General features: G+C 38.1%; 1 protein-coding gene across 1 annotated transcript; it reads right to left on the minus strand.

The window, feature by feature from the left end:
- Positions 1-943: 943 nt before the first annotated feature.
- LOC106084562 (nose resistant to fluoxetine protein 6) lies at positions 944-14,918 on the minus strand. The gene is made up of 8 exons (XM_013248316.2): positions 14,567-14,918; positions 7,928-8,151; positions 7,664-7,860; positions 3,636-4,082; positions 3,445-3,564; positions 3,188-3,298; positions 2,759-2,989; positions 944-1,680 (listed from the first exon to the last, which is right to left on the minus strand). The coding sequence occupies exons 1-8, from the start codon at positions 14,799-14,801 to the stop codon at positions 1,071-1,073; spliced, it is 2,175 nt and encodes a 724-aa protein (XP_013103770.2). The 5' UTR covers positions 14,802-14,918; the 3' UTR covers positions 944-1,070.
- Between the last annotated feature and the right edge of the window lie 327 nt (positions 14,919-15,245).

Below are 15,245 nucleotides of genomic sequence, written 5' to 3' on the forward strand. Positions count from 1 at the left end.
GTTTGCATTATCTTCGTCACTAATTTTCAAAGGCTTTTTGACAATAGTTCGGGCGAAAATCCGAACTCAGTGCTAGGCTTTATCTCCTAATTTTATTATACATGCAGCGTACATTACATATGCATGCGACTCTTATAAGGCTATAAGTCGATGTCGATAAAGAAGCCCCGGCGAACAAAAAGCAATCTTTTTGACCTAGATTCGTCTGTATAGACATCTTTTGCTATTCAGTTTCGATGAGTTTCTAGCCTTTTTTGATCGTCAGTGTCAATCTATCTATTGGGTTGCCCAAAAAGTAATTGCGGATTTTTCATATAGTCGGCGTTGACAAATTTTTTCACAGCTTGTGACTCTGTAATTGCATTCTTTCTTCTGTCAGTTATCAGCTGTTACTTTTAGCTTGCTTTAGAAAAAAAGTGTACATACCGAAATGCTTCTTTTCTGATCGAAAAGTTCGTTTCGCTATAGACAAACAGGCTAATAGTGTCGTGGTTTATATTTTTGGTTTCATTGCGATCCATCACACATCAATGTCCATAAGAAGCGCTGGTTTTTAACGATTTTTTAATGTAATCTTAGAAAATATTACGTAACTCTTCGATACGTTTTTGGTTTGATGTTCATGTTCAAAGCATATTTGCTTGAATTACCGATCTTTTTTAAAATTTTGCACAATCTCTTCTTCTATAACCATTACGATGTGTACGGATTTTTGCCGTAGACGGTTAAGATTTAGATATATCATCTGATTTTGAATAATATTGCAGTAATTTGATAGTTTTTTAAATGTTCATCATGTCGAGAGTCATGTGTTAGAGTCTCCACGAGTACTTACTTTACTTGCACTGGAATTGTTCTCTGCTGGAAAGTCTTTTCGAAATATTTCATAACAAATTTGTCCCAGCATATAGTAAAACACTTCGCATATAGGCCATATGTCTTTTGCATCACTTCTCCGAACAGGTGTTTTATAAACTTCCTTCGGCATACAAGTATGTCTTATCACTATCAGGGTTGAAATACAATGTCCTTAATCTAAATACTTGATGTACTAATACTAGTTGGGGATTTTAGGTTTTTGGTTTGAGTAAAATGTTGGAAACCCTTTGCCACGGCAGTTCGACAAGTATGTAAAGCAGCATTCCTGATACAATGGACAGCACAGTTATGGCTATGAAATCACACGAAGATCCAACCTCGGTGAAATTCGTCGGTTCCCTGCGCAAGCCAAACATGGCACCCACAATGATCGGTGCCACCATGTAGATGCTGTAGCAGAATTTGTTCAAAAACAAAAATGGTCTGGCACTGAGCAGTCTATTAAATAGCCCGCCGCGCTCTCGGGAGCACTCGATGATAACGCCACCGGCACAGAGAGCAAATATTATTTTACCCACCGACATTATAGTGGCCACTGCCCATGTGGGCGTTGAGCGCCAATAACTCATGAAATTCGTGGAGATGTAAATCACAAAGCAAAACATCCAGAAGATCTTTCGCATAGCTCTGTTGGGGGAGTGCAACCACGACTGATGATGTTCCTGGTGTCCGACAGTTTGGCTTCGTTTCTGTTGCATTTTGTACATCACCCAGCCCATTATTGAACCTCCAATGTAGGGAGGAATTCGGACCCAGGGCTTTACGTACACTTCGTTGAGGGTACTATAGATGACATCGGTTCTGAAAATAAATGAAAAAATAAAAATGATTGAAAAATAAAAATTTTTCCTTGGAAATACTTAACATCCACAACGGTTCATGGACAAAATATCAAATATGTAGCATCTAAGATTGTATAAAAGTGCTGAAACCTGGGGGGTACAGAGTGACAACCTAGAAGAACCACATGGGTTTGTCTATGGGATTACCTATTTCCATATACTTCACTGTACTGCAATCACAAAATGTATGTGCAGACAGACGGACGGAAAAATTATTCCATGCCTATCAGAAACTTAAGGCAGTTAACAACAATCCGTAGTGCTATCAATGAGTGTCTATCATATCCAATTATTTCAGTTGGGTCTTACTTATGTTAGCGATATTTGTGAGGTCTGCTATAAGTAGTGAATATATCCCCGCAGTTCCGTAATAGAATGTGAAATTAACTATCTTACCAATGTCTATACACCAGCACACCGCACTACCATAGGATGGGGATGGATAACGGCCCCCATTCTATGGGGGCCATTCTCTTTGTAACACATGGCGCTATGCATTTTCGAACCCAAAAACAAATGTATGTATTCATGATGGTCGTGAAAATCTCAGACATTAAGCGATGTCCATCTTTCTCGCTATCTATTGAAATCGAGCTGGAATCTCAATTAGAGATGTGGGAAATTTCTTTTATGATTTTACAGCAGTTTGATGTATTGCAAACGGAATGAGAGCATTAATATACCCCCTTTTCCTATGGTGCGGGGGATTTACATCCTTCAACAACTGTATAAAGTGCTCAAGTAAATTTTCAATTATCAATGGTGGAAGGTATTGAAAATTCGACACTGCCGAATTTATAGCTTTGCTACTATTTTACTATGCTACTTTTTTACTAGGTAATACGCCATTTGAAAGAATAGATGGCAGTCATGTAAAAACCTCTCCCGAAAGAGATGTCGCACTGCGGCAAGTCGTGCGGATTCGGCCCCTCATCATTGAACTTAAACTCAGCACTCACTGATATGTGAGAAGTTTGTCCCTGTTCTTTAATGGAATGTTCATGGGCAAATTTGCATTACTCTTTTATTGTACTCACTCAAACGTTATTCCACTGATGTAGTAGCTTATCCAACCGATGACCACCGATCCTATGGCAAATATGACAAATATGATTTTTCCCGCTGTTGGTTGCTTAGCATGAACATAGAGCAGGGCCGTGAAAAGGACGAAATACTGCATATCACAGGCCAGATACCAAGTCCAGGAGCCACAAATGGTGTTCATATCGAGAAAGTTTTGAATATACAACATATTGTACCACCAATTGCTGCAAACAAAAGAAAACAAATTTTAGCATCTCGAAACTAGAACAAATTTCGATGGATATCAGAAAGTATCCCGCAGTCTTGCATGCCAACTGATAATGATTGAGTCGATCTGAAGGGCATTCAAACTTGGGAATTCTACCCGCATGGAGCGAAACACCCATTCATGAATTTGTTCACATGCTAATTTAAGAACTCACTTTGCACAATGGTAGCCACTATGTTCGGCCATTCGAAAGGGGGAATACATGTTGAGGAAATTCGATAGGGTTGTAGTCATCAGCATTATGACAATCATAACTGGAGTCAATCTAGAATGAAATCAATTCAAAATCATTTGAATGTCGGTCGCATGGAAGTGATTAGCCGATTATTATTCGCTTTATTGGCTTTCGTTTAGGCTTTGTTTGTTGTCGGTTTAATCAAATCAATCGACGAATGGGACGGACACACTTACCGCATGTAACGCTGCATAACCGAGCTAAGGAACATTTTGATACTCTCCCACCAACTGGAGACTGCTATCTTTCGCAAGTGTTTGTCGTTCGATAGAAAATTGAAAACCAATAGGAATGAGCTGTCGACAATTAATTGAAAATGATGGTAAGTTTCAACAAGAAAACACAAAAGCTTTGCTTTCCCACCTACCTCATAACGAAAAACACATCGACATAGAAGCACGCCTGCACCACTGGCTGGAAGACGAATTTTTCCAATCTTGTAAAAAGGTATGGGGCATTGGACAAGGCGAACACCGAATAGTAGTAGACGTGGAACACAGTGATCCACATGCAGATGATGCTGCGCAAGCCCGCCATCGCACTCAAAAATACCGAATTGCGATTTGAATTCTCCAAGCTGGTAAAAGTCTCGTAATTGGCCGTTATATTAAAGCACTCCAAAAGCTGTCGCCACACTGAGCTTTGGTTGTGGTCGAATACGCGTTGCTGCTGCTGCTGTTCACATCGCAACTCACCACTAAGCTTTTCAACTTTTTGGCCCAGCGAGGAGGGAAGCTGCTTTTTGGTGGTTTGCTTATTGGACTGTATGGCTTTGACAATGGCGGGCATTGAGAAGCTAAAGAAAACGATGAACCTAGAAACAGGAGAGACATCGTAAAACAATGAAAGATTTTGTGTGCACTCCATTTAGCATTTCGAATGTTTTTAACGGCACATAGGTTTAACCGAAACATTTGCCGCATGTTAATAGATTTACTCGTAAACGAAACGAATGACACCAGCGAAGAATAATCCAGAGCAAGATCACCTGTCGACAGGTACTTGTGAAAGCAGGCGACACTATGCTCGGAAAGATTCTGCGTAGAATTTATGACCCAGTTTGCATTAGTGGAGGGTATCGGCGTCGTATGAACCACGAACTCTGTTAGCATAGTTAAACACGTGGTACACACAAACCAGGACGACCAAAAGTCCGATGGAAATATAAGGTAGTAAAAGACATCTCGAAACTTGGTGTCACAGATTTTAGAAGAAGCGCAGTTCGGGTAATGGGACAAATGTTTTGTCATAGCCAATTAAAGTAAGTGAATGTGTGAGAGATACAGTAGTGAGATTGAGAGAGAGAGAGAGAGAGCATGCTAAAGTCATAACAATAATTGCGAGGATGTGTACGAGAGGCAGCAGGTGGCTGGCTGTGCGAGAGAAATTGCTATTATGCTCAATGGGTGGGTGATTGTTTGTGTTGTTTATAATTAGGGTCCGGATTTTTATGCAAAATCGATACTTTGCCATCAATTATTTGGGAAATGTGATGGTATTTGACATAAACTTTGCAAGCAGAGTCGAAGTTCTGAGACCTTTATATGTATATTTACAAACTTTAATTTTATTGCAAAATACCACCGCATTGAAAATAATGGATGTCAAAATTTCGATTTTGTATAAAACTCCGGTCTCTATTTACAATCAATATATTATGACCTGTGGGATTTGGTGTATATTTTTTGAAGATGGTCTTATGGTAAATGAAGTGGTTGATTATTATCTTATGCTGTTAACAACGGCTTATAACAATATTGACCGCTCTCTCAATGGTTGCAAATATTGAAGTGGAAATAAAAAAGTCAGTTATATACGATTCTGCTCAGTTACTCAGTGCAGTTTATTTTAACGGGTGTGGGCCTTTTTTTCTTGTGTAAAAAATAAATTTGTTTTTTTTTATTTGTATAGACTCAACTACTTTATATCTTCTTCTTCTATTACCTCATTATATCAAGGTGTTGCTTTGTTTGTTAGTTTATGCATTGGTATGTTACATAGAGACTCTAAAATGGCCAAATCAATTTTCATGAAATTTTCACAGAATGAAGGTCCAAACCCCAAGGTGTACGTTTCTCTTCAACTTATCAAACGTTAGCCACAAACGTAGCATTTTTCAACGTAACTAACTTTGTTTATTGTAAACCCTTTAGCAGCTTCGCCTACAGTAAAAGGACCTAACCAAAAACTCTTTGATTGCAAAAGTGTTTCGATAGCCGCAGATGAATATTCGTTTGCCAGACCAATAATCTCTTATGTCTACCCTACTAGAAAGAATAATTGAGTTTTTGAGCGTATAGAACAGTGATGGGCAACGATACACACACTACTGCACACTACTGTGTACGTACTTAGGAAAATAATCCCAAGCAAGACCAAGTGGTTGCACATAATTGCATTTGTGTGTCGTCACTGGTGTAGGCACATTACCACAAACAACATTTTTTCCGTTTTTGTTTTGACTCAGCAAAGAGTCAGTATATTGAGCAGCTCGGTCGAGTGCGGGTGGCAAACTCGGAGTTTAAAATTTGGCCTCAGGAACAAAAATGCTGGTATGACCAATGCCAAAAATCATTAGACCGACAGACACATGACTGCTAGGTACAAGAAAACACGACAACAATTTCTAAGGCATATACATTGTTTGGTAATATTTACGGGAAAAAGAAATCTCCATCCCAAAGTAGGTATTTAAATGTGCGAAAACAACAACTCCCATAAGTATTTTTTGTTATATTTAAGCATAACAAAATACAGCAGATTATAATACAAAACCACAATGGAGTTGTGCGGAAATAGAAGGCCTTTAATATAATTGTGTATCAATTAGTGTTGTGAAATACTCAACTGAGATCGACTATAATTGGTAACAATTTCAGTTCGAATTATGTTTCAACATAAAATTGCACTTGTCAGTCATCCTTTTTAATATAATCCTTAATAATCGTTACTTGCAACCTTTAGTCTGTCAGCATGTTTTCCGATCAGACAAAGACTTGCCATGACGGACTGACAATGACTGAGACGTCTATTCTAACCAGCGACAGCAAAGCCGTGTATCTCTTCAAGTCTAGATTAGACCACATAATTTTGGAATGTTCACAACCCTCCCTTTGTGATCATCTGTCATTCGTTTCCCTTCGGGCCTGATCCTGACGACGTAGGTACATGGAAAACAACAACAAAACTTTTGAGGCATATTTTCGTGTTTTTGGCGCCTTTTTTTTCATGCAGCTATTGGGGCCCATTTGGGTTTCCTCGAGTAATTCTGAACTTTTCCAATAAAATTGGGGGTAAAAGATATTGGGGCACATTTTTATTTTAGATTGGGGTCTAATTTCACCATTTTGGGGCTCAAATATATTTATTTTTCTACAAAAATTAAAAGTTAAGACACATTTTCGCTTAAAAATAAATTTTTTTTTTTAGGTGCGACACTTTTTTTTCAAAATAATATATTTTGTTGTCTGCGGCGGCCGCAGAGCGACACCTCTTTGGGGAGAAGTTTTTATATGGCAAAGTAACTCACCAATGTCGCCAGCATTAGAAGGGGATAACCACCGCTAAAAAATGTACTGATGTTCCTGCCAGGATTCGAACCCAGGCGCCCAGCGTCATAGGCGGACATGGTAGTCTCTGCGCCACGGTGGCCTCCATCAATAATATCACAACGAAAAACTGCCTTCAATTTGGGGCACATTTGCTTGGGGCTCACTGCCATGGCTCCGAAGACTTAGCTTGCATGTCACTGGAGGCATACTCACAGATTCCAGATCCCCTGGAATGTGTAAGGCAGTTTATAGTCTCGCAAGCTCATCTGCTCTACAACTACCCTGGGATATCTCTGTGGCCCGGCACCCAGAACAGGTGAATTTTGAACTGTCAGCTAACTCGTTGAGAGATCGGTGGCAATCGAGGGCGGTTGTTGGATTGTGAATGTTCCCCAGAAATTTAATGGCTGTCTGAGAAGATATTTATGCCAATCGCCGCCATGACATTATGATCTCCGCTTGATAGAAACTACAACTACATATCCAGCCGAGCTTTTTGACCGGTTGTTCGAAATAGGCATGGGACAAGTAATAAAAACGTCCTCACTCTATCCATAATTATTTGCATTTTTATACCCTCCATTTGGACATATCGTTGAAGAATGACTTGCAACAACTGTGCCAAGTATGGTCTAAATCGGTTGATAACCTGCAGGTGGTATTTTTCTATGACTTCTAACAGACATCACATGTACGGTCTATATAGGCAAATAACTTGATGTTGCTCATATATATATTGAACAACTCATTCAAGGAACTTGACAAATGCGATCCATGGTGGTGGGCATATAAGATTCGGCCTGGCCGCACTTAGCACCTTTTACTTGTTTTAAATAATACTTACATATACAAAACACTGCCAATGTAGGAAAAATAGTGCGATGGGGAAAAATGAAGGGTTTTCACTTCGACGGATTTCATTTCCAGATCAAAATGTTGTTGCGCTATAAAGCTATGCTGTTGGAAATATGTGTCGGCCACTTGGCGTATCCTTGTGGTATTGCAGGATTCGGGCAGGCAAAGACCCACATGAATCAGATTCTGGAATCAAACGAAAGATATTGATAAAATCTAAATCTGGTTGTGTGTGAACATCATAAACACTTACCTCGAAGGGAAGTTTCACGTCAACATCGTAGGGTGTGGTATAGTTCATATATACCACCATAAGAGCCATAGACATTGGGCTGGTAGCATTGATAATTATAGGCCGAGAATGTGCCAGATTTAAGAAGTTCGCCTTGTTGAGATCGTCACATAAATCGGGCGCGCCAAACCAGAAATAGTTGCCCCAGGTAAATGACTTTGGAATTGTACCGAAATTGTCTACAACTGCAAAACAAAAAGGGAAATTTTATAGCCACCACCATAGGATGGGGGGTACACTATTCTAGTCATTCCGTTTGAAACACTATATTGATCTGCGACCCCATTAAGTGTATATGTATTCTTGATGGTCTTGACATTCTAAATTGATTTAGTCATGTCCGTCCTTCCGTTCGCCCATCCTCGTGTCCGCCCGTCTGTGGAAATCACGACATCGGTTGAACCTTTAAAGCTAGCTGCACGAAATTTTTCACAGATACTTCTTATTGATGTAGGTCGTTGCAAATGGGCCATATCGGTTCAGTTTTGGGTATAGCTCCCATATAAAGTGGTCCTTCGACTTGACTTCTTGAGCTCCTAGGAGCTGCAATTATTAATCGATTGGGCTGAAATTTTGCCCATAGTGTTCAGTTACGACTTCCAATAATCGTGCCAAATATGGTTATATTGGGTTGCCCAAAAAGTAATTGCGGATTTTTCATATAGTCGGCGTTGACAAATTTTTTCACAGCTTGTGACTCTGTAATTGCATTCTTTCTTCCGTCAGTTATCAGCTGTTACTTTTAGCTTGCATTAGAAAAAAAGTTAAAAAAAAACGTATATTTGATTAAAGGTCATTCTAAGTTTTATTAAAAATGCATTTACTTTCTTTTAAAAAATCCGCAATTACTTTTTGGGCAACCCAATAGCTTATATGATATAGCTCCCATATAAACCGATCTCCCGATTTGACATCCCTAAAAGCCGCAGTTGTTATCCAATTGAGCTGACATTTTGCACGTGGGGTTCTGTTATGACTTCCAACAATCGTGACAACTATGGTTCAAATCGGTGTATAACCTGACATAGCCCCTATATAAACCAATCTCCTGCTCAAGCTCAATTTTTATCCGATGCGGCTGAAATTCTGTACGATTTCCAACAATTGTGTCACGTACGGCCCAAATCCTTTTTGTCAACTTTTAGCAGAATCCATCCATGATGGGTTCCCAAGATTTGGCCCTGCCGAACTTGGCACGCTTTTTTTTGTTTGTTTAAATTTAAGGTCAATAGTGGGACGCCTTAGTGGTCTTGTTTAACCGTTTAAGTGCGAACCTTGTTTTACGACCAATATTTAGAAAGGTTTCGCCCTTCCCACTCTTTTTTTATTAACCAGCCACAAAAAATTTAAACCAAAAAAGGTCTTACTTCAGTTGTACAGCACACATATACCGTCACTTTTTGGCCTTCCAACACATTAAAGATAAGTGCGAAAATCGCTTTAATGCCACAAAATGGGTGCAAAACTTGTTTTGGGTAACTACAATAAGTCAAACTGACCACTTGGCCATGCGGGATATTTCTTTCTTAACTTGACCCAGGACTGCGGGCTAATATACTAGTGTACGTAAACAATGATGTGCAATAAATAGTGTCTGTGAGTTATCTGCTGAATCTCCTTTCTTGACTTTTTATCGGCGTTAAAAGATGGGTATAAGGCTAGGCACTTAGTAAACACTTTTCTTCATACAAAATAAGCGAGTAATAGCGCATATAGGGTAAATGAAACAAAACTTTTTTGGTAAGCGTGTAAAATAGAAAACATATGGTGTCATTTATTACCATTGAAACCCGAATTAAGATTCCTTTAACCAAACACGAGTCAGAATTTTTCTAAGATATCTCCATTGTTGGGTATTTACCCTCCATTTCGCCTTACCAAGTAATCGGATGAAAATTTTTCAATAACAGCACTATAGCTTAAAACCTACGAAACAACAAACTTTCCTTTGGTTATGGCAACATAATTTTTGTTTCTATGGAACTTTTCTGAAAACCGGTTCGAAAAAAATGTTTTATTTAATTTGTCTTGACAAAAGTAAAATGTGTATAATCCTATTAAAATAAATAAATCGATTGGAAGCGATACTTTGTGCTGATCCAAAAGAGCCAACTACCCTTGGCGAACCGGTTCCTAGTTGGGAACCCAGTTTGTTGTTGTTTTTACAATACTTACAGTAAATGAGATAAATCTTATTTATTTTGTTATTTGTTAAAATTTACTTTGTTGCGAAAGAAATGTAAAGAAGGAATCGTAACATTCATATACGCATATATGTATGGTTGTCATTCATTCTATCATGGGGAAAATTCACTTTATAGGACATACCTCCGATTTTTTTAAATTTTTGCATTGGAACTCATTTCGAAAGGTGGTGAAAAATATCTCGTTAATTTGATTGATCTGCTAATGCGCATACTGTTGTGGCTTTTGGCTTTGTAGCTCGTTTCTACTTATATCGATAGTTTATGAAAAACTATATGGAATGTAAATAGCCATTGAGACACACATCTTAATCATTAATTTCATTAAATCTGGCTGTGCCAACTTTTGTATGCTCCACCTTTGAGAGAGACACATCTCCATTTGCCTGTGGGTCAACATATCATTCAAAATTTCATTCCTTAATCCGTTTATGCCAACATTTTCTTTACTACCCACCCTTCTTACTCTCCGTTTTTGCGAGGAAACCCACTTGTTTAGTTTTTCTGATATTTTGCCATTAAACACAACAACAACAATCCATCTTTCGTGCTCAGTAAAGTAAAACAACAACAGTTCAAAGGTATTTTAAACAGGGAAATGCCGCATAAGTGCTTCATATTTGCTTGATGGTATGCCACATGTGTATGGTTTACGATAACAATGACCCTTTTTACTATGCGCACATGCGACTATGCTCAAAACTCTCTTACAAATAGGATAACATCAGTGTGTGCAGTGTGAGTGTGTGATCGGAACCTTTATTTTCTCATATTCTTTCCAAAATCTCTTTCATTTTATTTCTTCTAACAAACCTACCATAAATTAAGCAGCAGTAATTTTCAGCAAACAACAGACTTTTCAGCAGTAAGCCTGCTGTTCTGAAACTGCAGAACAACTGCTGTAATAGCAGAACTACAGCTGTTATAGCTGCAAAATTAACTACTAACAGTCAGCAAACGGTGTTTGCTATTTGGAGCAGACTTTTTTTCTATGTGTGAACTAATAATTATTTATATCCTCCTCAAATATGATAAATATCAAAAAGAAAATTATTTTCAAAAACCAAATTCTCTAGAGAGCTTTTTCATTCTACTACCACACAAGTTTGCCCCTGTTCCTTAGTGGAATGTTCATGGGCAAAATTTGCAGTTTTAGCCCACAACTAGAGAAATTTGTTAATAAACAACAAAATCAGAAATCAGCAGATTTTTTTTTTCAAAATAGCAAACATTTCATTCTGTTTTCAGACAACAAAATGTTTATTTTAGCCTCAAGATGTCAAAAATATTTCAAAACTTGTATATTAGATATAATTTTTATCGCTAAAGGTTTTCAGATAACAATTTTGACAAACTTTCTACAATAACAGCAGTCACAATATCTTCTTAAAGTATATAAGAAAATGAAAAAAAGTTAACGCCCAATAGGTACATTATTATAAAGGAAATGTTTAGCGGCCGTTAAGATCTTAAAAATTGTGTGTTTCTTCAAAAGTAAAAGGTTTCTATATAAAATTAGCAGACAATGTTTGCTGATACTATCAAGATTATTTTGCGAGTGCAAGATGCCCACTAATTGATATTAAACCCTGTTTACACTGCTCATTAAAACCGAATTTAAGGCTTTCGTCAGCTGGTTTTATTAAGGGAAAACTGATGATCGAGCCATTGAATCCGGATTTAAAGAGCAGTGTAAACCATGACATAACAACCAGATTGTGTACCGTAAACAGCTGAGTACAATTTTTTTCTCGCGAAGTGCACTGGCTGTCAACGAGTTTTGATTGTGTGTTTGTGTATTGTAGTTAAGAACCAGAACACAACCAAACAACGACAAATGGGGGAAACTAGTAACATACACAAAATCAGAGTTGCACTTATCACTGATTTTGACAGATAGTGCATTCATAATTTTGTTGCTGGGCAACTGCCGCTACCTATAAATGAATATATCTTGGTTTAAACGCTCCAGCGGCCAAGATAATTGTAAAATAAAACTTGCTCTCATAAAAAAGTCGGCTGACTAATGGGAGGCCACAGTAGCGCAGAGGTTAGCGTGTCCGCCTATGATGCTGAAAGCCTGGGTTCGAATCCTGGCGAGACAATCAGAAAAAAAATTTTCAGCAGTGATTTTCCTCTGAGGTACTATGCGATGTAAAACTTCACGCCATTCGGACTCGCCTATAAAAAGGAGGCCCCTTATCATTGAGCTTAAAAATTAAATCGGACTGCACTCATTGAAATGTGAGAAGTTTGTCCCTGTTCCTTAGTGGAATATTCATGGAAAAATTTGCAATTTGACTAATTTGATTTAAATCTTTCTTTATTTAACACATTTCCTTACTTACAGCACATTTACATTGAAATTTTTATGATCTAGATTTAACTAAATCCAAAAATAAAACCTGTCCGTCTATACTGCGTTTTTAGATTTAAGTGACATACACAAGCATACATGCGTGTACATTAGTGTGCACATCACACACGATCGTACCCAATTCTTGAAAACATTTGCATATATTGGTACTTTTATCGATTATTCAAACAGGGGGCACTGGTCTGAGCTAAACTTGTCTCGGGCCTAATAGCACCCCGGGTAGGATCACTTATTACATCAATAAGAAGTATCTATGCAACACTTCAAACGGTTAACTGTACACGTTCGACCGCTATCGTGATTTTGGCAGATGGACGGACATAACTGGATTGAATCAGAATGTCGAGACGATCAAGAATATTTATACTTTATGCGGTTAAAGGTCAATATTTCAAGGTGTTACAAACGGAATGACTAGATAAGTATACCCCTCATCCTTTGATTATGGGCATAAAAATTGAATTTTAGTGTTCATGGCATAAAACCCTACTTATAGTCCAAAACAGTGGGATTATCGCCATTCCAATATTTTTTTTTTTTTAAAGAAAGCATCAAATACTACACATCACTTTAAGGGTTTCCAGGAATTTCACGTAAGAAAAATGTTAATAGCATTTTTGTTTGAATTTCTCAATTATTATATTTTATTATTATTATTGCTGATTATTGACAAGCCAATTTTTCCCCAAAACGTAACATTTTATGGTAACAAACAATCTTGCTGGTTGTCCTTATTAAATACGAAAAAAACACTTTATATTTCTCCTATAGAAATTCTCTTAAAAGGTTTAAAATATGTTTTCTCCACCATTTATTTATTGTAGTTTTTGAAATATGTACTCCATATTTCTCACTTTCATGCAACCGTTTCTTTGCAGAGCTCACTCGCCCATCAAATAGCTCATGGCAACAAACCATGCTTCAGGTCATGCTGTTGTCTTTTGGTCTATTGGAGATGATCGTCACCTACATGTCTCGCCATGCCGCGCTTGGGCGTCTGTGCATGTATTTGTGAGTGTCACATACAGTTGTAGTGCCCTGTATCTATTTTTCAAATTTTTTTGGCATAACTTAACAGGACAATTGCATGCTGTCAGAGCAATCAATTATTCATTCAATTCTACTTGTGCAGCCCTTTAGTACGTATGAACATTCTGATCCTTGCTTGCTACAACAACCGAAATCGAGTTATTGTGGTTTTTTCATTGTAGATTTTTTCACCGATTCTTAATAGCCCTGTTTTTTTAATTCCTTACAGTCCTTACTATCCACTTCTTTTATTTTCCTAACCCACTGTGCGCTTGTGGAATATTCGCATTTAAATCCCCTAACGACCTTCATCAATATGAAGTGTCTGCGCCAAATTTCACTTTCGAGCACTATCTGCATTCTTGCTTGTTTTGATTTAATTGTTTTTTTTTATTTTAAATATTTAACCTTGACCATGTCGCACTTTCAAGCGAATCCTAAAGTTGTTGGTTTAAAAACTATTCTTTTTTCATTTGTTTCACCATGTCACCAATCAAAATTTGATCAACATCTTGAAAGCACATAGACGAAAAACAAGTGTTGCATGCGTGGAAAGTTGCTTTGGAGCATGGTTGCAAGATTTCTGCTCGTATCTCATAATTTCATTGAACTCGCATCGAGCTGCATTGAGTCACTATTAGTGGTTAACGGCTACCAGTTTTGTCATGAACCGCAGGAATTTTTAAAATGCTGCTTGACTTCCTTGTTTATCACTTAGTTGTAGAAAAGAAAAACAATTTGGATCCTAATGGAAAGGAGTGAACTGGGAAGGAAGTGAAGAAGCACTCTTATTTTGTTGGGGGAGAATTTTTTATTGTTTTGACCAAGGGAAATTACACTGGCTTTTAGTTTTAATCGATAAATCAGTTTTACTTTTTTGATTTTTTGATATTTGGCCTCTTTTTTCCATGCGGTTATATTAGTTCTTTGACGATGCACTTGCCATTTGTTTGGTTCACACACAGACATAATTCACTGAGATGCACGCACCTTTCATGGCCCAAACTTCACGATCTTCTACGGCTTGGAGCAACATTTCAAGTTCTTGACCACATCGAGTGTTGATTGTCTCGTGCACTGCTGCTAGGCTGGCGATGCCAACAAGGAAATTTTGCCGTGCCAATACCAGTCTTTGTTGGTCGCGATCCATGGAGTTGGCGGACTTGTTGCAGCACACTGTCCGCAGAGTTAGATTGACCAAAATGATGTTCCACCACCAGCGCATGTTGCTGACGAATACCGAAATCACACCGCAAATCACTGTTTACAATTCCAAGCGCGAAAAGCAACTGAGTCTATGAAAAGCGCGGCGACTTTCTTTTTAGCTCCCCACAAAGTGGAGACACTTAAAGGCGAATGAAAAATCTTGGCAAGCAGTTTTCCAATCGACCACTTTGAAATTCGAGCGCAAATTGCAAACAACACAGACAAAAGGGTCAACGAATTCAAATCTCAGCACAATCGGACCGTTGATACCAAGCCATACACTTTACACTGCCAATTGCTTAAAGCGCGCTTTTAAAAGAAAGAGCCCTTTTTATCCATATGCCCATCGGAGATCTAATGGAGTGCGAGTGTGTGTGAATGTGCGACAAAAACACGCATCCATTACCATAGAACATTTGTTTTAATACCCTACACCTCAGAAAAGAAGGTGAACTTATATAGT

Source organism: Stomoxys calcitrans, chromosome 5 (assembly GCF_963082655.1).
Source record: "Stomoxys calcitrans chromosome 5, idStoCalc2.1, whole genome shotgun sequence".
Lineage (NCBI taxonomy): Eukaryota > Metazoa > Arthropoda > Insecta > Diptera > Muscidae > Stomoxys > Stomoxys calcitrans.